Source organism: Macaca mulatta, chromosome 10 (genome assembly GCF_049350105.2).
Source record: "Macaca mulatta isolate MMU2019108-1 chromosome 10, T2T-MMU8v2.0, whole genome shotgun sequence".
In the NCBI taxonomy this organism is placed as follows: domain Eukaryota; kingdom Metazoa; phylum Chordata; class Mammalia; order Primates; family Cercopithecidae; genus Macaca; species Macaca mulatta.
The window spans coordinates 70,948,201-70,971,894 of record NC_133415.1 but is presented as its reverse complement, the minus strand read 5'-3'; the positions used below and the strand labels follow the sequence as shown (position 1 = coordinate 70,971,894).

At 38.4% G+C, this 23,694-nt stretch overlaps 1 protein-coding gene across 4 annotated transcripts in view; it reads left to right on the top strand.

Moving 5' to 3' along the window:
- Positions 1-23,694, top strand: part of SPTLC3 (serine palmitoyltransferase long chain base subunit 3) — a 173,485-nt gene that overhangs the window by 63,136 nt on the left and 86,655 nt on the right. For all 4 annotated transcript variants that reach the window (XM_028828183.2, XM_028828181.2, XM_077951199.1 and 1 more), the window contains 2 exons: positions 4,738-4,892; positions 6,839-6,987. In XM_028828183.2, coding sequence (XP_028684016.1) covers positions 4,738-4,892; positions 6,839-6,987 — 304 coding nt within the window. The remainder of the gene's footprint in view (positions 1-4,737; positions 4,893-6,838; positions 6,988-23,694) is intronic.

Below are 23,694 nucleotides of genomic sequence, written 5' to 3'. Positions count from 1 at the left end.
CTGATGCATTGATGACACTCTTGATGCTCTTTCTAGGCATTTATAACTTTATTTTGTTTCTTAAGTATCTATTTTTTATTGTTATTTACATGGAACTTTTAGAAGAGTGGTAGGATTCATACAAGTACTGAGTCTGCCATCTTTAGTCAATATCTCTAATTCTTTAAGAATAAAAATTAAATTTAGCCATCTTTATGTTAGGTTCTTATACTTCGAAGAACTACTGTAAATACAGTTACCTTTACCAATACAAAGGAAAATATAAGCGTATTTTGTTATTATCCCAAGTTCTGCCTTAGAAACAGCTGGCTCTCAAAAGGACAATTATATAAAATACAGTGTTCAGTGAGAACTGAAGTGCCAATATAGATACAAATGAATAACTTTGTGTTTGATAAAGATTCTTTCTCACCCTACAAGAGATATGCTTCCAAATTTGATAATAGTTTTAACAATGAGCTATGGATATACTCTTTTCACTTTCGTATAAGCATAAAGCCTTGTAGCAGGGTTTATTGGAAGGAGCATGGTTTGGGAACTGGAAATATTAATAATTTCTATTTTGTCCAATCAAGTTTTCTGACTTTCCATCAACTTATCTATAAAAATTTGATAGAAATATCTATAACACTTGGAAAATTATAAATTATAGTACAAATATAAAGGTTGAAAAATAAAGATTATGACATTGCAGAAGACATAATACTATTTTGTGGGTCTTTTTAGATTTAACTCACCTCTTACTACACTCCGTTCTCCAAAATGATTGTGTCCTTATGGCCTGGTATTTTCTATCACATCTAGCCATTTGTTCAGAAAGCAAAATAAAGATGGTAAGGCAAACGACAAATTAAGTCTACAGATAAATAAAGATACATCCTATTGCAATGCTTTTGTTTTTGAAATATCAAGTCAGGCTTCATTTTCTGGTTTAGTTAAAATGCTGTGGGAAGCTTCTCTGAGACTAGAGGACATTGACCTTTGGAAGGTGTTGGCTGCTCCTGAAGAAAGCTCCTGGCTGTTTAAAGGAATGGGGTGGAGTGGAAATACACCCAGACAGGAAACCTCGCAGGTGGGGAGAAGAAGAGGGCCACGCCCAAAAGCAAGTCAATTCATTCACCTATCAGATCTTTAATTCTAAGTAGGCCTCTGAACTCAATTGGCCCTCTCAGAAACATGTACGTTACTGACCTTGTATATCGGATCTGGGTTAATGTTTATGTCATGCACAAAGAAATAACTCTGAGTACTTTAAAAAAAAAAAAAACTAGCACTTCCTTTTTGCAGGGGAGTTGCAAGTACTTAATTTATAAAATTTCTATTGAGCATGAAGATTATTCCCTAGAAGGAAGCCTTTTCTGACCCCACAGAATATATTAGAATCCCTGTGTCTTGCTCTCAAAGCATTTATCTCAGTGAAGAGACAGCTGCCCATTTCTACATAGGTACAAATTCTGAATCCCTGAGTCAGGAGGCAGAGAGGTTAGACAGGATGAAGTATTTTCTGACCTTCTCTTAGGTGGCCATGACAATGCATCCACACGTGGCATGGGCTGGGAAGCCATGGGCTGTTTTTTTAAGCCAACGCCAAGTTCCCTATGACTAAAGGACACTGCTACTATATATAGTCTGGCAACCTACTGGCCCTAGTTTTCCATATCATGGGTCAGGGTTTTTGTCATCAGTGGTGTTTTGGAGGGAAGCTAGGTATGACCGAAATTACTCTGAAGTCTCTGTCTAGGGGAGTGGGTGAGATCCGAGGCCGACCAGAGTTCAAGTCACGCACCTTTCTGGGCCTGATTCTCCTCATGGGTCGAGTGGGTGTTTGAGCTCTAAAACGGCAGTCGCCAATCTTTTTGGCACCAGGAACTGGTTTTGAGGAAGACAATGTTTTCCACAAAAAGCCAGGTGGGGTGAAGGGGTATAGTTTCAGGATGAAACTGGTCCACCTCAGATCATTAGGCATTAGATTCCCATAAGGATCACATAACCTAGACCCCTTGCATGCGTAGTTCACAATAGGGTTTGCACTCCTAGGAGAGTCTCATGCCACTGCTGATTTGACAGGAGGTAGAGCTCGGAGCTCAGGTGGTAATTCTCACTCACCCGCTGCTCACCTCCTGCTGTGCGGTTAACAGGCCACAGACTAGTACTTGTCTGCAGCCCAGGGGTTGGGGACCCCTGCTCTGTGATTGTAGTGGCGCCTCTAGCCCTGGTGCCCTGCGCATCTTGTGGTTCCAAATCTGAAATTAATTTTAATTTTATAGACAGAATATTTTGGTTCTTGTCTCCTTCTCTCCAAAACCAACTGCTACTTTATTTTGGGTAAGATTTCTCATAAAACCTAAAATTATAATTCTCTTCATAGTCCGGAAGTAGTACTTACACACCTACTTCTCTCTTTTCTCGTGATAGAAAGAGTTTACAGGTTATCATTTCAAATAAGGCTTTTAAAATTATAAATAGAGAAACAACATTTGGGGATATAGAATAATTCACAAAGCAGTAAACAGTCTGAAAAAATGTATTGAATCAAAGAAGAAATAGTTTGAGAATGAGTTTTCTAGAATTATATAATCTTGTAGCCTCAAAAATATGTCTCTTTCCCTGTGAGAAAGACATATAAAGAGTATAATTGATTATCAGAAACTTGGAGCTTTAAATTTTAACAAAACCTACATCACAGCTACTTAAAGAAAATGCATTCAAGGTGAGACTTCTAAATGTAGAATTGCCCAACCATCCTTCAAATTCAGACAGTATATGCTTACGAACACTCTTTCCTACAAAAAAAAACTACAGTTTTTCCCCCAATAAATGATGCTATTGTCACCAAAGACCAAAGGATGAAGTGATGGAACAGTCTGTGGCTTGGGTGTAGCCATCTGCCATCAAAACCTGCCTATTCTCTATATTATCTTCTGCAATGAACCAGCGCAGAGAATGAGTGGGCAAAGCAGTAGCATAAGAAGGTCATCCACAAAGGCACTCCCCATGGTTTCCTTGTTCCTTCAGGAAATCAGCTCCATTTAATAACGGAAAGGAGAGCCAAGTGCTCCAAGAGCATAGGAGGGAGAATGAGAATGCTCACTCCCAATTATTCAGTGACTCCTCATTACCTGCAGGATAAATGATGAGCTCTTCCTGCAAATGCTTCGGGTGCTCAAGTTCCCACTGTCTGTGCCCAGCTGACATTGCAGCCTCACCCATTCTGTAGGGAGTCATTAGGGGATGAGGTCAGAAAAGTAACCTAAAGCCATATGAGTCAGGACGTCAAATCAGGAGTGAGGTGGGAGCCATTGTAAGTTCTGAGCAAAGAGTGACAGCATACGTGTTATATTTTATTCTTATTAATTCTTCCCAAATGCACTCCACGTTCCCAGCATACAAACCCACTCTCCTGAGAACTCCCCAAGCATCCCTGCCCATAACAATCTCATTCTGCCCTGATGTCCATCACCAGGGACTCTCCTACATAAAGCTTCCCTGATTCCTCGAACAAGGTGGGACTCTCCCTCCTACTCTAATCCCACGAATGTCCAAAGTGCTTGGCTTAGACCACAGTTATTGCATTTTCTGCCTTGGATTAACTTTCTTCCTGTTTGCTCCAAGGCTACTTGCAGGAGAATCTTGAGTCTGCAGCATTTGTCCTAAGAAAACTTTGCCATGAACTATTAATATCTCACTTGTATCATTTTCTCATTGCTCCAGTATATCAACTTTGAAAACAAAAGACATCATTCTGTTTATAGCATTCTTTTTTTAGTAATGGTAATTCCACTTACATAATTTATCTCTAGCTCACAGAAAATGTCAAATCCTAGAAAACGTAGCACTCCTATGTGTGATGTTAGCATCATTCTTGAACAGCTATTGGCCAACAATTCATTTGATGAATCTGATTTTTCCTAAATAGATTATTCTGATGCAGATGATTCTGATGTTAGCTCCATTTAGAACTAACTCCAAGAACAGTTTTTATATTTTATTTTCACATTGAAAATCAGTCAGATTTGCTTCAGCCTCAAAGAGCATGTTTATGTAAAATTAAATGAGGGCCGGCAATGAGCTGTACTTTTTTTTCCAAACTGGAAGAGGGAACTATTAAGAGTCAAATGATAACATTAGACATGTCTTGCTTTAAGCCTCAGCTAGATTGCAGAGCTCTTTAGTCATGGATTACACTTTATACAGCAACTCAGTGTTGTTACCTCAGCTGTGAGAGAGGCCTGCTGCCTCCACGAGCTCCACTGATCAGTTCCCAAGCCCTGGACCATGTAACAGCCAGCCACCCCCCAACAGCAGTTTTGCCAGCAGGTCCTACAGTTCAAGTTCATCCCAACTTCTAAAAACACAGTGAGTGGATATATTCATGTTCAAAAAAGTTGAAAACACATGATCATCTCAACCATTTTTTTCCAACGAAACTGCTTTGGACATAGACACCTGTGTTACCCTTAGAGAAACGGCTGGGATTTGTTGTCACCACTTGCTCTCGTGCTTGTATTGCACTGACATCTTTGTTACCCCTATTCATCACATGTTTCCATTCCCCCACTAAAAGGCATATTCTTTGGCCTCACAGATTTACTTCCCTCACCTACTGACCTTTGCTCAAAATGTATCTGTTAGATGTATCATTTCCATAGCTCTTCCAGATCTTCTTCTCTTCTTCAGTTGTAAGTGAAATCCAGAAAGCAAAGAACCAAAAATAACCTTCTACCTTTGTTCTAACAGGATTTTGTACCACTGTATCAAGACTTTGAAAATTTTTATACACGAAACCTTTACATGCGAATCAGAGACAACTGGAACCGGCCCATCTGCAGTGCCCCAGGGGCTCTGTTTGACGTGATGGAGAGGGTGTCGGATGACTATAACTGGACATTTAGGTGAGCGCACCACTTGGGGGGCTTCGGGAAAAGAAAATCCTTTCAAGGAAATCCTAGCATGGGCACTAGATGACAAATCTGAAAAAAACAAGGCATGGAAGCCGTTGGTTTTGTATCATTTATGCCTTTGCAAGCCCTCCTGATGCCAGGGGAAGAAAGCACAGTAAAGTAATTAAGCAGCTGCCAGAGTGACTTTTTGGATTGTAATTAACCTAAGACCTGTGTCAGAAGGTGCAGAACACACCAAGCCAGTCAGGAAGACCCCTTTCAGATTTATTGACAAATTCTACTCTCCTACTTCTAGCTGAATGAGACAGTGATGACCATGGTTCTCGTTCCGTTAGAAGGCTCTTGCTGGAATTTAAACCAGAGCATAAGTGTCATGGAAATAAGTGCCCAAGGAAAATCAGGGCTAAGTAACAATCCATGGCTCAAGATGTCTTTCTCCAACGCTCTGCCCAACTTCATCATGGGTTTACCTTTCTCTTAGGGAAAACCATTTTTTGGTAACAACTTTTTTGATGCATAATAGATGTACATTATTTTGGAGTACATATAATAATTTAATACATTCATATAAACTATAAAGATCAAATCAGTGTACTTGGGGCATCCATCATCTTAAATATTTGTTTTTTTATGACAGAATCATTTAAATTATTTTCTTATAGCTATTTTAAAATAGACCATACATTATTTTATAAACCACAGTCACCCTACTGATCTGAGTTTTATTTCTTCTATCAAACCGTATCTTTGTACCTGTTAGTCAACTTCTGCCCCTCCTCCCTACCTTTTCTAGCCTCTGGTAACAACCAATCTACTCTCCCTTCATGGGATATGCCTTTTTAGCTCCCATGTTATTGATTTAAAAAATGTGATATTTGACTTCTGTGCCTTGCTTATTTCATTTAATATAAAGGCCTACAGTTCTATCCAAATTGCTTCAAATGACAAGGTTTTCTTTTTTTTTTTTTTTCTTTATGGTGACAACAGTGCAAGTTAATAAGAAAGAAAATACATGATTTGGGCCAGACCTAAGGCCTCTCCAGCACTAGGATAATTTTTTTTTTTTTTACATTTGAAAAATAAGACTTTATTAAATCAAATGAATGGGTATATCTGTTTCCTAAGAAAGACGATGATAATGAACTTGGTGGAAGGAATAATAGCGGGTAGGAGTTTGCTGATTTTGCTTTTAGCCTCATGGTAGTTGGTAGAGAATCTGGGAATGATTAGCTTTTTTTGTTTGTTTTTTGTTTTTTTTAAAATGTGACTGCTTATTCACGGCTGCAGCTTCAGTTCTGAGTTGATGCTTGAACTGCCAGCAGTATCCATTATTCCAAACGCGGTCCAAAGAGGGCAGTCAGCTTGCACTGGTCCTGGAGCTGTGATCAAAGTTGGCCCCAACTCAGCTTGGGGAAAGTTTCTTCAACTTTTTCCTTTTCTTTAATAAATTCTTTATAGAACGGTCCTGTTTGTTGGTTCCCAGAGATGTATCCTTCATCTTGGATCATCCAGGGAGGTGTGGTACCTGAGTGGATGTTACCAACTCCTGGTATATCCTCGTGACCAATGAATATCAGAGATTGTCCTGTCTCCATCCAGTCAAGTCCTGGAGCTGTGGCAGGTCCAAGTTGGAGGGCTGCTGTGAGCTGGAAGCTACTTGGCTGTTCATCCTTTTCCAGCTTCCAGGGACTGAAGAACCCTCTTCTGGGTCTGGCACTGGCTGAGGGGGTCTGGATCCTCTGAGGGAAACCAACCTCTAGGACAGACTGAACCACCTCTTGCCAGTTCTATTCTACCTCATGGATCTGAGCTGTCATCTCCTTGGTCACCTCATTCTCTTTTTCTTCATAGGAACCCAAACCTTCCATCAGGGATTTTTTGAATCATGCATAACCCTGGGGAAAGGATTGTGTGCTCATTTACATGTTTCCCTGCAGGTTTACTGGAAGAGTCATCAAAGATGTCATCAACATGGGCTCCTATAACTTCCTTGGTCTTGCAGCCAAGTATGATGAGTCTATGAGGACAATAAAGGATGTTTTAGAGGTGTATGGCACAGGCGTGGCCAGCACCAGGCATGAAATGGGTATGTACACTCACTGTTTTGAAATTTTTTCCTGTTAGGTCTCAGATTCCTTGTGTCTGCCTCTCAAATCTAGATCATATTTGGACGGTGTGCCTTAAAAACGTGTCATGCAATACAGAAAGAAAAAGATACATTTTGGGAAATTTCAAGCATTAGACTGTTGCCAGGCAGTTTATTAATTACATGTTTCAATTCTCCAGAATAGAAAAAAATAGATATTTCCTCCCCATATTATCTAAAATAGCAACACTGTGCCTCCTCTAGCTGGTCCTTTTCCACCCTTTCTTCCACTTTTCTTAATGATGCTCATCACTGGTTAAAATGATCTTGTATTTGTATTCGTATATGGCCTGTCTCTGCTCCTAAAACATAAACTTTGTGAGAAGAAGTGTTGGACTTGTGTAAAGTTGCATTGAACAAATGAATGAATCGACCAGGTGGAGCAGAGGAGCAGACTGCCTTTTTATTTTCCTTTTAGCTAAAATGTTTTTCTTTTACTCAAAGGAGTAACATCTGTGAGAAGGAAACCCACTCCTCTTCAATTCAGGAAGAAAGAATAATGCTTGCTTGCTCTTACGTAGTGCTTTTCAATTCTTGGCATGAGGATAGAGAGAGGGAGAGAGAGGGAGAACGTTCATTTATTCAAAAAAACAAAAAACAAAACAAAACAAAACAAAAAAAACACCTGTGTAGGCAGCACAGGTGGTGTTATTCTCATCTTCTGGGGGAAGAATCTGAGATCATGGCACCTAGGTGATGTACTTAAGGAAGGTAAATAACCAACCTAATTCCCGGTCTAGCTCAGCTTTCTCTACTACAGCACTTCTCCCTCCCAGTGACACATGCAAGGTTCACCAGGTCGGTTGGGTCTGTCTAAGAATTGGAGGCAAATGTGACTAAAAAGAGATTTACTATCATGTTAATGAATTATGAACCACATGTCCCTCTTAGATAACCAGTTAGCAGAGAGTTTTATAAACAATTTAATTATTCAGACTTGTGCAACAAATAATTCACATTGAACAAAGTAGGTACCTTTTTATCCCAACATTAATTGGCTAAAGCTCTAGAGTTAATAGTGGGTGCACAGATTTCTTTAAAAAAATCTTACTGGCCGGGCGCGGTGGCTCAAGCCTGTAATCCCAGCACTTTGGGAGGCCGAGACGGGCGGATCACGAGGTCAGGAGATCGAGACCATCCTGGCTAACACGGTGAAACCCCGTCTCTACCAAAAAAACACAAAAAACTAGCCGGGCGAGGTGGCGGGCGCCTGTAGTCCCAGCTACTCGGGAGGCTGAGGCAGGAGAATGGCGTAAACCCGGGAGGCGGAGCTTGCAGTGAGCTGAGATCCGGCCACTGCACTCCAGCCTGGGCGACAGAGCGGGACTCCGTTTCAAAAAAAAAAAAAAAAATCTTACTTATCTTCATTTTGAGGCATAAGGGCTGGAGATGTTAACAGGGTGGAGATGAAAATGGGAGGTTTTACTCCGCTTAGAAAAACTGGGTCACCTGTGATGCCCCATTTGGAGATGGGGCAGAGACTGAAGGAGTACCCCTAGCCATAAGGAGCACAGGGTCAGTAACCATTTGAGATATTTCCTCTGGTGCTGGTGACACCCAATACCAGGGTTGTTGACGACCAGGCAGAAGACACATTCCTGACAACAACCCCCCAACTCAAAGAGACAGCACACTCCCTACGCAGGCGGTAGAGACTGAAGGAAAGCTGCTTGATACAGCCAATGTTCACTTACAGGGGAAGCCAGATATGGAACATGGGTCCCCGACTCTGCAGGTTTAGCAAACCCTAAGAAACTAGGCAGAAATGAGGGTCCCATTTGGTACTGCACTCAGACCAAGTTCTTTCTCCACCTACTCACCCTTCTGAATCGCCCAGTTTTTAATATTTCTCCATTTCATTTAGCTCTCCATGTCAAGTTCTAAGAAAAGGACTTTAACATTTTTCAAGTAAATAGTGAAAGACTCAAAGAGAAGCCACCCACGCTAATTTTAGGCAAATAGAATGACTGAAACATGAATATAAGCAGTCAGTCAGGAAATGAATAAATAAAGAGGGGATATTTAAAGTATTCTGCAACATTAATAATAATCTTAACATGGCATGCAAGAATTAGGAGTAGCACAATTCTGAAAGCCATTTATTCTAAGGAATATAGGTAACTTTTGGAAAACGTGTCTTAACAGAATATTTAACAGTACAAATGGGTTAACAATGAAAATTGGAAAGCTAAAAGTTCAACAATTTTTAGAAACCAAAATAGGTTCTTGAGAACCTACAAGTTTATGAACATTTAATCACTAAAAAATAACTCCTCAGAGATTTTAGAAATAGTTTTCAATATTCCAGGGGGAAAAGGAAAATAAAATCCATGTAACAAAAAAGGAAAGACAGAAAAGGAAATAACAAGCAATCACTTAAAACATAAATAACAGATATTATTTTCACACAAAAAAAAATGTACCTAGAAGAGATTTGTCTATCAAAAGAAAAAGACTGAGATTTGGCCAAAAACCTAAACTCAACTATGTGCTGTAATTTTAAAATATACAATATTAAGTTAAAATTATTTCAAAGGGTGAAAAATAGAAAGATAGGTCCCACCAGGTACCTAGTGCCCACTCCCTGCTGCAACCACCAAAGGGGCTCAAAAGGGTGGTTGCGTTAGTAGAAGGAGCAGCAAAGGAAGAGCCCAGAAGGAAGGTTCGTGGAGGAAGATTGTTTGCCAAACCTGTACCTATAAATGTTAAAACCGAGACCCAAAATACAACTTGAAATGATATATTTCCAGACACATCTGTACAGAAGTGTAAATGCTGTTTTCAAGATGTGAAATTATATACTACTGCTTATTTTAGAGTAGAACTAAAAAATAGTGGAATACAAAAGTAAGGGAGGCTTGGGCTACTTTATGGGTCAATTTACATTCCACTTAAATGAAGCAACAAAAAACAAAAAAATGATATGGCAATAGGAGACTATAAAGTGTCTCCCACAGTTGACAACCATTGAGCTAGCATAACCTTGATCTCCAAATCTGACAAAAATGCATTTTAAAAAGGGAAAAGTATAAATTATTATAACTTTATACATTTTATATATAAAATAGAAATGGTATTATTATTACTTATAAAGTAATAATTAGGTTAATTACTTATAAAGTAATAAAGTAAGAAGCCAAAAATAAACAAATAAATGATATAGAAGACATTAACAATGTAATCGTTAATGATTAATTGTTAATTTAATAGTTATCTATTGAATGCTAAACCTTAAAACATATTACCACTATACCTCACCTTTTTAAATCCTCATTGAATTTTCATAAAAATCTACTATATATTACGCCACAAAGAAAATCACATGAAATTCTAAAAAGTAGAACCTACATGAGTCACATTCTCGAATCCTGTGAAATAAAGCTAAAAATTAATAACAAACTAACAGGTATAAGATTATGGGAAGCAGCTAGTTGTGTAGATAGAGGAAACTGTAAGTCTTACCTTACTAAGCAGGAAAGATGAAAGCTAGTAAACTGGGCAACCAACATAGCAAAGAACAAAGGAAAAGCAAAAGTATTGAATTATTAAAGTTAAAAACAGAAACTTAAGAATTTGAAAGAGTAATTTCTATTGAGCCAAGCTGTCTGTACTTTTTTTTTATTTATTTAAAGAGTTAGAGTTTCATTCTGTTACCCAGGCTGGATTGCAGTGGTGTAATCACAGCTTACTGTAACCTCAAACTCCTGGCTTCTAGTGATCCTCCTGCCTCAGCCCCAAAAATACTAGGATGATAGGGAGGAGCCACCACCCCAAGCCCAACATCTGTATTTTTAATAAGTCACCGCAGGCGATTCGGGTAAGCAGCCACACTTGACAACCATTGAGGTAGCATAACCTTGATCTCCAAATCTAACAAACATGCATTTAATAAACTGAAAAGTATAAATTACTATTACTTTATATATTTTATATATAAAATATAAATAATATTATTACTCATAAAACTATTATATATTTTTCAAAGTAACATAATATTTTATAAATATATAAAAAGAAAATATAAATATATTTTGTAAGTAATAATGTAATAATATATGTATTATATATGAAAATTGGCATTAAGACTAACAGTACATTCAAATCACAGAATAACATAATCAAGTAATTCTATTCAGGGATCAAAATAATACTTCAATAAGGAGATCATTTAAAATATTGAAATAGCTAAGAAATAAACTCATTATCTTCACAGATGCTGCTAAGCATTTATAAAGTTCATTATCCATTTCTCTAAAATTTTAAATAGAATATAAACAAGAAATTCCTGAATAGAAAAAAAATATCTACCTTGAAGAGACTGTACTATGATTCTTGGTTAAATACCAGAAGTATTTATTTTAAACTCAAGAAAAAGATGAAGATGCCTGTTTTACTATCATTTTTAATAACCTTTGGAAGTACTAAACAGTATAATTAATTCATTATTCATTCTTTAAGTTAATGAATATTTATCGAAAGACTATTGTGTGACAGAATAAGAAGTATATATATAACAAAGGAAGAGGTAAAACAGCCATTATCTGTAGATGAGTTTATTGTTCACCTTCTGGGTTTCAAGCTTTGACCTGTGGGGGGCAAGTGAGACTTGTGGAGGGGCTGTTCTTGGGGCTACCAGAGAAAGGGGGAATTGACCAAGTAGGACAGTGAGCCCATCCCTCACTATGCCTCTCCACTCCACTCAAAACAGAGTTTTGGTCCATTTTCCTCCACTTTACATATTTAAGTAATCAAAAATTTATTAGACATAAAAAGATTCAACAAAGAACAATTTTTAATTCATACAGTAAAGTTAATAATCAACTATAAACAGTAAGAGAATATACTAGGGAAATAATATTACTACTAAATATAACCAAAATTAGCAAACACCTAGGGAATACACTTATTATGAAAATGTTTGGAACCTATTGAAAGAAAACTATAAAACTTTTATAAAAGACTTAACAGAAGACATTTTTAAAAAACGGAAATACCATATACTTGAAGGGGAAAATTCAGTACTGTGATTATATTAATTATTCCCCAAACGAATATGTAAATTGAACACAAGCTCAATAAGAAGGGTAGAGGTGGATGGGTAGAAACTAAAAGCCTAGAAACAGATACAACATTGCACTCTCATTTGTACGTGATAAGAAGAGTATTTCGGATCAGGTGAGAAAAGGATCAACGATTTCATGATTAGTGTTATAACTGGTTGGTCATATAAGGGAAGAAGTTATATTCCCACCTCACATATTACATCTAGGTAAATTACACCTAGATAAATTGCAAATACATTTGAGATTGACATGGAAAATACAAAAACCACCACCACCACCACCAAAAACTTTCAAAATAATTGAGTGAATGAATAAATGAATTGATGAAAAATATCAAATAAGCAAAATAAAACTACTGAGACAATTCAAATATGAAATGCACTCTGTGTGTTCCCAGGGAGGACCCTGTTAGGAATGTCAGACTATAGTTTTCTTGATGTGCGCAATGCTTTTCTAGTTTGTCACTTATGACCAAACCCTGCTCAGTTCTACAACCTGTGTTGGCCTGCCATCTTTTCCAGGTGACTTCACCTCACCCTGGCAGAATGCCCTCTGGGTGGGAGGGGTCCTGCAAGCTGACTCAGTGCCACAGGGGCCACCCTGGTCATGGAAAATGGCCAGGCACTCTTCCCTGCTGGAGGTGAGGCAGCCTGCTCCTAACCCAACCACCTGTCACAGCTGTTTGCCCTTCAGGCTTCTCAAGCCTGATTCTGACAGTAGTTTAGTTTGTCCTAATGCCCCAGGGAACCCGAGAAAACACTCACAAAAACCTGAAGGGAAAAGATTCAGCAAAATGAAACATTTAAACCTCTGTACGTAGAAAACAAGGTTAACAAAGATAAAAGCCAAAGAACACAACTGGAAAAAGTTATTCCCAATATATATGACAACATGTTAATATTCTTAACACTTAAAGACTCTCACAAACCAACAAAAAAAAGAATATCCCAATTTAAGAAGTAGGATAAGTTTTTGATAAGGTTCAAAACAGGCAAAACTTGGCCGGGTGCAGTGGCTCACTCCTGTAATTCCAACACTTTGGGAGGCCAAGGCAGGCGGATCATGAGGTCAAGAGATGGAGACCATCCTGGCCAGCATGGTGAAACCCCGTCTCTAATTAGCTGGATGTGGTGGCATGCACCTTTAGCCCCAGCTACTTGGGAGTCCGAGGCAGGAAAATTGGGTTCCTTGAACCCAGGAGGCAGAGGTTGCAGTGAGCCAAGATCGCACCATTGCCCTCCAGCCTGACGACCGAGTGAAACTCTGTCTCAAAAAAAAAAAAAAAAAAAAAAAAAAAAACCAGGCAAAACTGCAGAGCCAGGATAGTGTGACATTTCTAAACCCTTTTGTCATTATCACATCACCCCTATGAAATGTTTATATATAAAACCTACGAGCAGGTTATATACATATGTATGTCTATATCTATATATATCTAGATAGATAAATAGATAGATAGAATATCTGTTTATATAGTGGGTAGGTATACCTGCATAGAATAAGATATTACCCCTCCCACAAGAACCAATTTTTGCCCCTTTTGGGGCAACATTGCCTCTGTCAGGAATGCATAGGATAGCACTCACCTTTAGAGGAAGGTGGATGAGAACCAGAAGGGGACGCAGGGGGACTTCCTAAGGCTGTTCATAATCCTTTCTTTATCCTGATGTAGTTACATGTGTGTGTGTTCACATTATGAAAATTTATAGAGCTCTATATTTATGATTTGTTTCCTTTTCTGTGTGTATATTATAGTTCAGTGAAAATTTAACATTAAAAAGTAGATCTAGTACACAAACAGGCATTTATGATATATATAAGATACCATTACATATATATAATGGTATCCCCATGTCTTAATCATTCTTTGATTATTAATGGGGCAGAATATTTTCCATAGACTCATTAGCCATATATGTATTATATATATGACTATTAATAATCAAAGAATGATTAAGATATTGAGGTATCCTTTTTCCCTAATTGACAAAAGTTAAAAAATAATAATACCCAGTAGTTTCAAAGGAGTGAAGAAAAGAGCACTCTCATATACCATTGATAAAGTAAATTAGAGAGCAATTTGAAAAGGCATCAAAAGGAGCCATTTAACTTTGTAACTCTATTTTGAGAAATTTTGTCTTTAAAAACATGAATAAGTACTTAAACTCGAAATAAGTATGTTCAAGAATAATCATTGCAGTGAGACTAATAATGATAAAGTTAGGGAAAAAAGTAGTTTCTAACATTCAGAAATTGATTAAATATATTTGGTGGATTTGTTTAGCATAATATTATTTAGTCATTTGAAATTATAATGAAGTTCTTTAGCACCATGGTCAAGAACAAAAGCTCTGGGATTAAGTTGCTTGAAACTCAAATCCTAGTTTCTCCTGTCGACCTAAAGAAAGAAACTGAGGCGAAATTAATATAGAGAGTTCATTTGGCCCGAAGTTGAGGACAGCTTCCCAGGACACACTTCCAAGTTGCCTTGGGAAGTGCTTCCTCCCACCTTTGCCACCAACAGGTTTTCAAAGGCAAAGAGGAACAAGGAGTGGGCTGACTCATGGGAATTGTCACTGATATACAGAAATAACATTGGTTAATAATTGGCTATACATTGCTGAACTATAGGTTGTGAACTATAGGATGTCCAGCATATTGTTCTTAATCATTAGCAAATTTGTAAACCCCTCCTCCCAACCATTTATCTTCCTAACAAATTATCTGCTATCATTTTATTTAAATTATCAAGGCTCTTTCTGTGTTTCTTTCTCAAAGATTTGTAGCTAGGTCTAAGAAGTGTAGTTTTTTAACCTGAGCTTTTGAAGAAGGGACCACCCCAAATATGCAAAATGTCTAAAGTATATTTTAAATAAATATATTATTTTGGCCTTTTAAGTTGCCTTAAGAATGAGCAGTTTCTAAAAAATTGCTACCAAGTAAAGATCTTAACTTTCTTTTAAAAAGAAATTTTAATTAACTTATTTTTATGTAAGTCAATGTAATAAACACGTTTTCAAGCAGTGGATTTGATTAAATTAGCAATAAACATCCCCACTCCAATTAGATAATGGACACAGCAAAACCTTTCTTCATGAATAGTGCCAATTCCTCTCAAACCAAATTATTATAGATTCTGATTAATGAGATTTTATTGCATTTCTCTCAAGCCTGTTAATTTTCTTGTAAGAGTATGTTTCGGGAGAATGGGACTCTCGGAAGAATTGTTTGGGAGGAGAAAAATGAAAGCATATCTTGGTTTCCGAAAGCCTGTTGGCAATTTCCTGAGACCTAGTAGAGTTCTGACAACGTAATTGCCCTTCTCATGACCGTGATAGAAATTATAGCACAGCTCAATTTCAACTAGCAGGCACATTTCTGCAAGCGTAGAATTTAGTCCTATAGGTTCAACAAAGCCAAGCACAATTCAACAAGATACGACAGTAATTTTACATAAGTATAATACTTGCCAGCAAGGTGATATCTGGGATGATCAAACAATGTTGAAACTCATAGAATTTCAGAATTTGTAGATCTGCCACCTTCCATCTTCCCACATAAATACCATAAGATGAGACACATAAAACCCCAGAGATTTTTAATGACTTGCCAATCAATGTTTCCACAGTCTGTAGGTTGAGAAGACTAGACATCAGTTCTCTTGAGTCCCACTGGAGAGCCACTTGTGCTGCTCCATGCTGCTCATAGCAAAAACCAGAAACCATCAAGATCAGAGGTCACTAAACCAATCCAGCTGCCCCCTGTTTTTGTACAGTTTTAAATAATTGGAATAATAAAAATAAGAGTAAGACTTTGTGACACATGAATATTATATGAAGTTCAAATTTCAGTGTCCATAAAGCTTTGTTGGATCACAGCCGTACCCATTATTTTGTGTATTGTCTATGACTGTTTTCACTTTACAACAGCAGAGTTGAATAGTTGCAACAACAACCATATGGCCTGCAAAGCCCAAACCATTTATTCTCTAGATCTCCACCAAAAGTTTGCTGATCTAGACACGTACTTGACATCACAATGATTTGGAGAAAATAAATCCTCTAGATTTAATAGCAGTGAGCCACATTTCCAAATCTCAGTTCACATCAGCCAAATACCAAGATCCTTCCTTTAGACGAAAAAACTCTCATTACAGCCAAATATATTAAGAATACCGCTGGGCAAGGTGGCTCATGCCTGTAATCCCAGCAATTTGGGAGGCCAAGGCGGACGGATCACCTGAGGTCAGGAGTTCAGAACCAGCCTGACCAACATGGAGAAACCCCATCTCTACTAAAAATACAAAATTAGCCTGGCATGGTGGCGCATGCCTGTAATCCCAGCTACTAGGGAGGCCGAGGCAGTAGAATCACTAGAACCTGGGAGACGGAGGTTGCAGTGAGCCGAGATCGCACCATTGCACTCTAGCCTGGGCAACGAGTGCGAAACTCAGTCTCAAAAAGAAAAAGAAATAAAAGAATACAAACTTCATTGACATCAGGACCTGTGTATATCTTTTAAGGCCATTGATATCAACTTGAAGAAGATGAAGGACATCATCAATGTCTGCTCCTAATGTCTCATATCCAGGTGATTATCTTTGGGAAGAGGAGCATTAAGGGTGGCAGAAGAACCATGTGACAGAAATGTAATACCAATCCATTTATTCTGTAATCTTCCTGATAATGCAAAAGAGTTAGATCTGGTAGTGCAATGGAAGTCATTTCTGATCATCTTGACACCTGCATTTCTTCTCATAGACAGGACATAACCTAAATATGTGACCTGACTTTCCACCTAGTGTTAAGTAGCCCAGAGTTTAAAATACTTAAGTTGCAGGGTCCAGGAGTTCATCCAGACTTTCCCTACTTTTGATCTACCTATTTTATGTTTCTATTACCATCCTTCAGGGTAAAGATGTGTATATTCCTCTGAACTATTCACCAGCTTGGAGCCCCTGTATAATTTGAGTTTATATTAGTGAGCCCAGAAGGAGTAGAATAAACTCTTCCAATGAAGAGCTAGAACTAAAAGACCACATAGGGGCCTATGTATTAATATTCATCAAAGGCACAATATAGAGCCTCTCATCTTGTCATATACTACTTCCAGACTTAATTCTCTGCTATTTAGTCAAAGTAAAATACAGAGGGAGTAATGAAATCACAGAACTGAGGTTCAGCAAGGTCCCTAGAGTTTAGCCTAACTTACTTTTGTGAAAGTGCATACCAAAGTCCTGAAAGTCTCAATAACTTTCCCAAGGTAACATAGTTAGTGAATGGAAAGGCCATGTGTATCACAAACTCAAGAGTGTAAGAATTACTCAAGTTCCTTTTTTTATTACCAAGTTAATATTGGCCCCAATTCCCAATCTGGATTTCTACTTTTAGTCCATATTGAGGCTCCCATTTTTCAAGATGGAGCAAAGCTTTTAGATTATTATGCAGCTCCCAACATCAGGGCTTGCTCCTGGTCCTTGGTCCCACAACCACACTGGTCAACACTGTTGACCCACTGTTTAACTAAATACAAGCCCTGTGGTCCAGAAACCTAGTGTCTCTGTCCTATGCTGAAGGCCGAGGAGTCCGTGGTGAGGATAGAGACTCCAGTATCTAGCATCCAAGCCATGTTCATGCAACTTGCAACTGTCCCCAGGCAGCTACCATCAAGAGATATGAATGGATCCGTTGACTCCAGTCGTGATCAATCCTCTTCACACTCTCTGCTTCACATACCTTGATTCCTCTCCTTTGAGTACTCCTAATGGAATCCTTTCAATTTGTGTAGCTTTTATAAAGACTGGAAGGAAATAATTCCTGCTTTGGACCCTGTATCATGAACCTCTTTACAAGCAAAAACTAAACCCAACCTGGTTACTTATGAAACATGGAAGAGGGGGAATAAAAACTTTTTAAGGAGAACATGCATATATTAATATTTCAATAAATTGTCTATGATGTTTATAACAACAAATCTTTATATATTTAAGAACATACAGATGCTTAGCACCCCTTGGCCTAGCAGCTGCCAAAATTTCCTGCTTTGGAAAAAGCCATGGAATTGTGATGAAGCGTTTCATCTCTGGAGTCAGACATGCTAATATGAATCTTGGCTCTAAACTTACTAACTGTGTGACCTTGGAACCTCCAAGGGGTCTTGAGAGTAAACTAAATTCTCAAGTTTTTTTTTTCCTCATCTATAAAATGAAGATAATAATAGTACCCACCTCAAAAAATTGGATGACAATTGAGATAAGGCTTAAAACATTTCAGTATATTAGCTTGGCACACTGTGAAGTAGATGGTCTGCATTTATCAGTTCTGTCTCCTTTAAGTAGCATCACGTTATAAAATAAGGATACCTGTTTCCTCACTAGTAAAATAAGGATACAGTTGCTTGCTTTATAGAATGTGTGTAGGTGTGAGGACTAGAGAGGATATAGAGTATGAGGATTAAATTAAGCAATCATCATACATTGGTGAACACTCATTACACATTATTTATAAAAATCAATAAAACTTTTTTAAAAAAAGATAATGGAGACCAGGGGATGAAAGAGAAGTTATTATTCTCTCTACTTAGAAAATCTTCTCTCATCAGAATTATTTTATCTGAAGGACCATCATAATTATATATCTGTGCCCCACTTAAGGTTTTTATTTACATCTGATCTAATATTTGCTAATGCTTCAACCTGCCAAAAGGCAGGTTGATTTGTGGTTTGTTTAAAATGAAGGCCCGAGTAAGTGGGCAGTTGAAAGTTATTTCCGCCATTTTTCCAGACTTCACCATGATGGAGGGTCTCTTAGCCCAGCAGCAGTGGCCTATGCTCAGTGTAACTGTATGATCTAGACCCATTTCAGATACTACATCTGGCTTCTTCCAGACTATCTCGTAATGTTGGCCAGAAAAACAAAGTCACCCGAGAAGCAATATTGTTTTATAACCTCCATTAGACTGGACGGAAGTGGATCAAAGAGGGCAGCAGAGTGCCCCAAATGCTTCTGAAGGATGAACTCCAAGGTAGAATTCTTTAAGCAGAATGTGAATGCTGGCTTTAATGCAAGAATTACCAGTTCAAGCAAAGTGCCACAAATGTGAACTCATAGCTCTGACTCACAGTGTGAATGGCAAGATGGGACAGCCGGCAGGTCCCCATAACAAACAGCCTTCTCTTAGGCCAGGTCTAAGAAACAGTTTATGAACAGGACACTCTGGACCAAAAGTGGCTACAGTTACAATATGGAAAATAGTCTTCATGTGGGCTACAAAAGAAGAATTGGTAGTTGTGAAACAGGTTTGTTAATAACGCCCACACTCTTTGCTATTAACCAACGTTAATATGTAGGCCAGTAATATCTGCCTAAAGAGTACGAGCCAGTCAGTATCAACAAAAATTCAGTAGACACACATATAGTCCATAGATAGAATATTGGTACTTTATCTTGAATCTAGTTTTTTATGTGACTGATGGCAGCAAACATGGCACTTGGCACATGAAAATACTACTTAGAGAGCTGACAAGAGGATACTTCCAGTTTGTGTTTCTTATTTTATTTATAAGGCAGGTTTTGAGTATAACACTGGATAAATGAACCACCAGGACAAAAATAAGATTCATCAGATGCATAACACAGCAATTTGGAGATCCATTGTCAATAGCCAATTTATGGCTGTTATTGACTTTCAGAGACTAAAATGTCACAGAGAAACAGAAAAAAAAGCTATTGTGGGTTTATTTATACCTTCAGCTAGCATTATAACTATGCTTTCTTAGGAGTTAAAAAATGCCAATATTTGTATACCAAAGACAAAATGTTGTACTTGATTTCCAGAATTACCTAAGTACTTGGACCACCAACTGCAAGTTGACACCTTTACTCAATCAGGTTATAGCCTGAATGAATGTTTGTAGAAAGCAAAGCTTCTAGTGACTACTTTATTTCCCCAAGCTCTTCCTACATTTTTATTTTTAGAATATGAAGAGCAGGAAGAGCAAAGCAGCCCTTGATTAAAAGGAAGATTTTTCATTATTCCTTTAAAAACCCACCTCACGCCAGACCAGTCCAATCTGATTTTCAAAGGCATGGCTTCCTGAAGTAGAAGTGGTGAAAGATCCTCAGCCATCCTGGGAATCTTTCAGGTTTGTTAATAAAGTCTGAGCTATGAACACTAAACAGAGAAATTCCATGGTAATGGAGTTTGGGGATTATTGTTTTCTATATAAATGAAGGTAAGCCCCTAGATGCAAAACCGCTCTTAACTTGTAACTCGGCTGTGAGACATCTGGTCGTAGAAACTGGTCTTGCATCTAGCAGCTAAAAATCACTTTGCTAACCACGTGCCCACTGGAAATCCTGAAAAAGGACTGTGTCTGGGGACCTCAGACCTCAGATAGACACTGGCATTTCCTTTTTCCTCTCTCTTCCCTTGTTTTCTTTTTCCTTTTCTTTCTTTCTTTCTTTTTTTTTTAAATGAGATCTTGCTTTGTCACCCAGGCTGGTGTGCAGTGATATGATCATAGCTCACTTCAGCCTCAACCTCCTAAGCTCAATCCTCTCACCTCAGCCTCCCAAATAGCTGGAGTGGTGCGTACCACCACGCCCAGCTACTTTACTTTTTATTTATTTTTTAGAGATGGGGTTCTCACCGTATTGGCCAGGCTGGTCTCAGACTCCTGACTTCAAGTAATCCTCCTGCCTCAGCCTCCCAAAGTGCTGGGATTATAGGCATGAACCACTGTGCCTAGCCTCCTCCCTGTCTTTAAGCCAGGTCTAATGGAAAGGATCTTGTAGTGAGCAATTTCTCAGAATGGTCTTAGACACACCCACTTCTCATGAGTTGGCTGGCTGTTTGTGTGACAACACATTCCACATTAACCTAACAACTTTTAGTGATGCAACTGTTGTAGATTAAGCTCCTGAGATAGCAGGTTTTGGAAAGATTAAGGGTGGAGAAAGACAAATGGAGTTGCATCATGAACTTCTACTCATGCACTTCTGGGTGACTGGACCAGTTGTCACCTGACCCTCTGGGCAGGAAGGGGGAAATATATCAAGTTGGCAAAGTTTGGGCACCTTATGTCTTTACTAGAAGACTTCTCTAGGAATGAATGTCTTCAGGCTGGTATTCACTACCTAGTCACCTTATTGCCTTGGCATTGCATGGCCTTTTGATCTTCTTCCCTGTGCCATCTCCTACTCTAAGCTCAGCCCTGTCTTAGTTATTCATCAAAAGACCCCATATAACTCTACAAGTACCTACTATGTGTCAGCACTGTGCTAGACACTGTGGTTGCTAAGACAAACATCTATGACACCATCATAGAATGTCTGATACTATGGCCATCTATGATACTATTGTCAGTATCTATGGAAGTCATGAGGTCTCACATACAGTATCTGCACCCCAAGGACTCTTTCTGTACTAGAGAAGATTGCCCTGGGAACATTCTCAGTTCAACTTAATAAGTGCTGCAATCATCATATGATAAATGTTATTCAATCTCAGATGAGAAGAATGACCAGTTTTCCCTGGGGAAGCTGAGAAAGGCTTCAGAGAAAAGATGAAGGGCAAAAAGATGATGTTATGTGGAGGAAATAGCACGTGCAACATTGGGAAAGCCTAAAATGGCATTTATCTGAATCCCTCTGCAAACTTCCAGGAAAGGTAACCAGAGGCCACACAGCTGGTAATGGAAGAGCTAAAGCCAGAACCTAGTCTCCTCATACCCAGGCTGTTGGCCTTTTCACTGCCTATTCTTGGAACCATTCCCATTGGGAAGAAGCCTCTTTTAGGTAAACGCAAATCTGGCAAATGATATGCCCATGTTTTATTCCTAAATACCAGTTTCTCTTCGTGTTCCATAATATATCTTTGATGATACAAAGTTTGAAATTACAATGTAAACTTTAAACATTGCACCAAATCTTGAGTCAGATTGACTATTAGAACACTTGTTTTTCAAAAAATGGGGGAAGGATTCCCTATTTAATAAACAGTGCTGGGAAAATTGGCTAGCCATAAGTAGAAAGCTGAAACTGGATCCTTTCCTTACTCCTTATATGAAAATTAATTCAAGATGGATTAGAGATATAAATGTTAGACCTAATGCCATAAAAACCCTAGAAGAAAACCTAGGTAATACTATTCAGGACATAGGCATGGGCAAGGACTTCATGTCTAAAACACCAAAAGCAACAGCAACAAAAGCCAAAATTGACAAATGGGATCTAATTAAACTAAAGAGCTTCTGCACAGCAAAAGAAACTACCATCAGAGTGAACAGGCAACCTACAGAATGGGAGAAAATTTTTGCAATCTACTCATCTGACAAAGGGCTAATATCCAGAACCTACAAAGAACTCAAACAAATTTACAAGAATGAAAAAAAAACAAACAACCCCATCAAAAATTGGGCAAGGGATATGAACAGACATTTCTCAAAAGAAGACAGTCATACAGCCAACAGACACATGAAAAAATGCTCATCATCACTGGCCATCAGAGAAATGCAAATCAAAACCACAATGAGATACCATCTCACACCAGTTAGAATGGCAATCATTAAAAAGTCAGGAAACAACAGGTGCTGGAGAGGATGCAGAGAAATAGGAACACTCTTACACTGTTGGTGGGATTGTAAATGAGTTCAATCATTGTGGAAAACAGTATGGCGATTCCTCAAGAATCTAGAACTAGAAATACCATATGACCCAGCCATCTCATTACTGGGTATATACCCAAAGGATTATAAATCATGCTGCTATAAAGACACATGCACACGTATGTTTATTGCGGCACTATTCACAATAGCAAAGACTTGGAATCAACCCAAATGTCCATCAATGACAGACTGGATTAAGAAAATGTGGCACATATACACCATGGAATACTATGCAGCCATAAAAAAGAATGAGTTTGTGTCCTTTGTAGGGACACGGATGCATCTGGAAACCATCATTCTCAGCAAACTATCGCAAGAACAGAAAATCAAACACCGCATGTTCTCACTCATAGGTGGGAATTGAACAATGAGATCACTTGGACACGGGAAGGGGAACATCACACACTGGGGCCTATTATGGGGAGGGGGGAAGGGAGGAGGGATGGCATTGGGCGTTATAACTAATGTAAATGACGAGTTGATGGGTCCTGACGAGTTGATGTGATGGGTGCAGCACACCAACATGGCACATGTATACATATGTAACAAACCTGCACATTGTGCACATATACCCTGGAACTTAAAGTATAATCAAAAAAAAAAAAAAACAGAAAAAAACACTTGTTTTTGTTGTTGTTGTTGTTTGTTTTTTGTTTTTTGTTTTGTTTTGTTTTTTTGAGATGGAGTCTCACTCTGTCACCCAGGGTGGAGTGCAGTGGGGCAATCTCGGCTCACTGTAACCTCCGCCTCCCGGGTTCAAGTGATTCTCCTGCCTCAGCCTCCTGAGTAGCTGGGATTACAGGCATGCACTACCATGCCAGGCTAATTTTTTTATATATATATTTTTAATAGAAATGGGGTTTCACCATGTTGGCCAGGTTGGTCTTAAACTCCTGACCTTAGGTAATCCACCTGCCT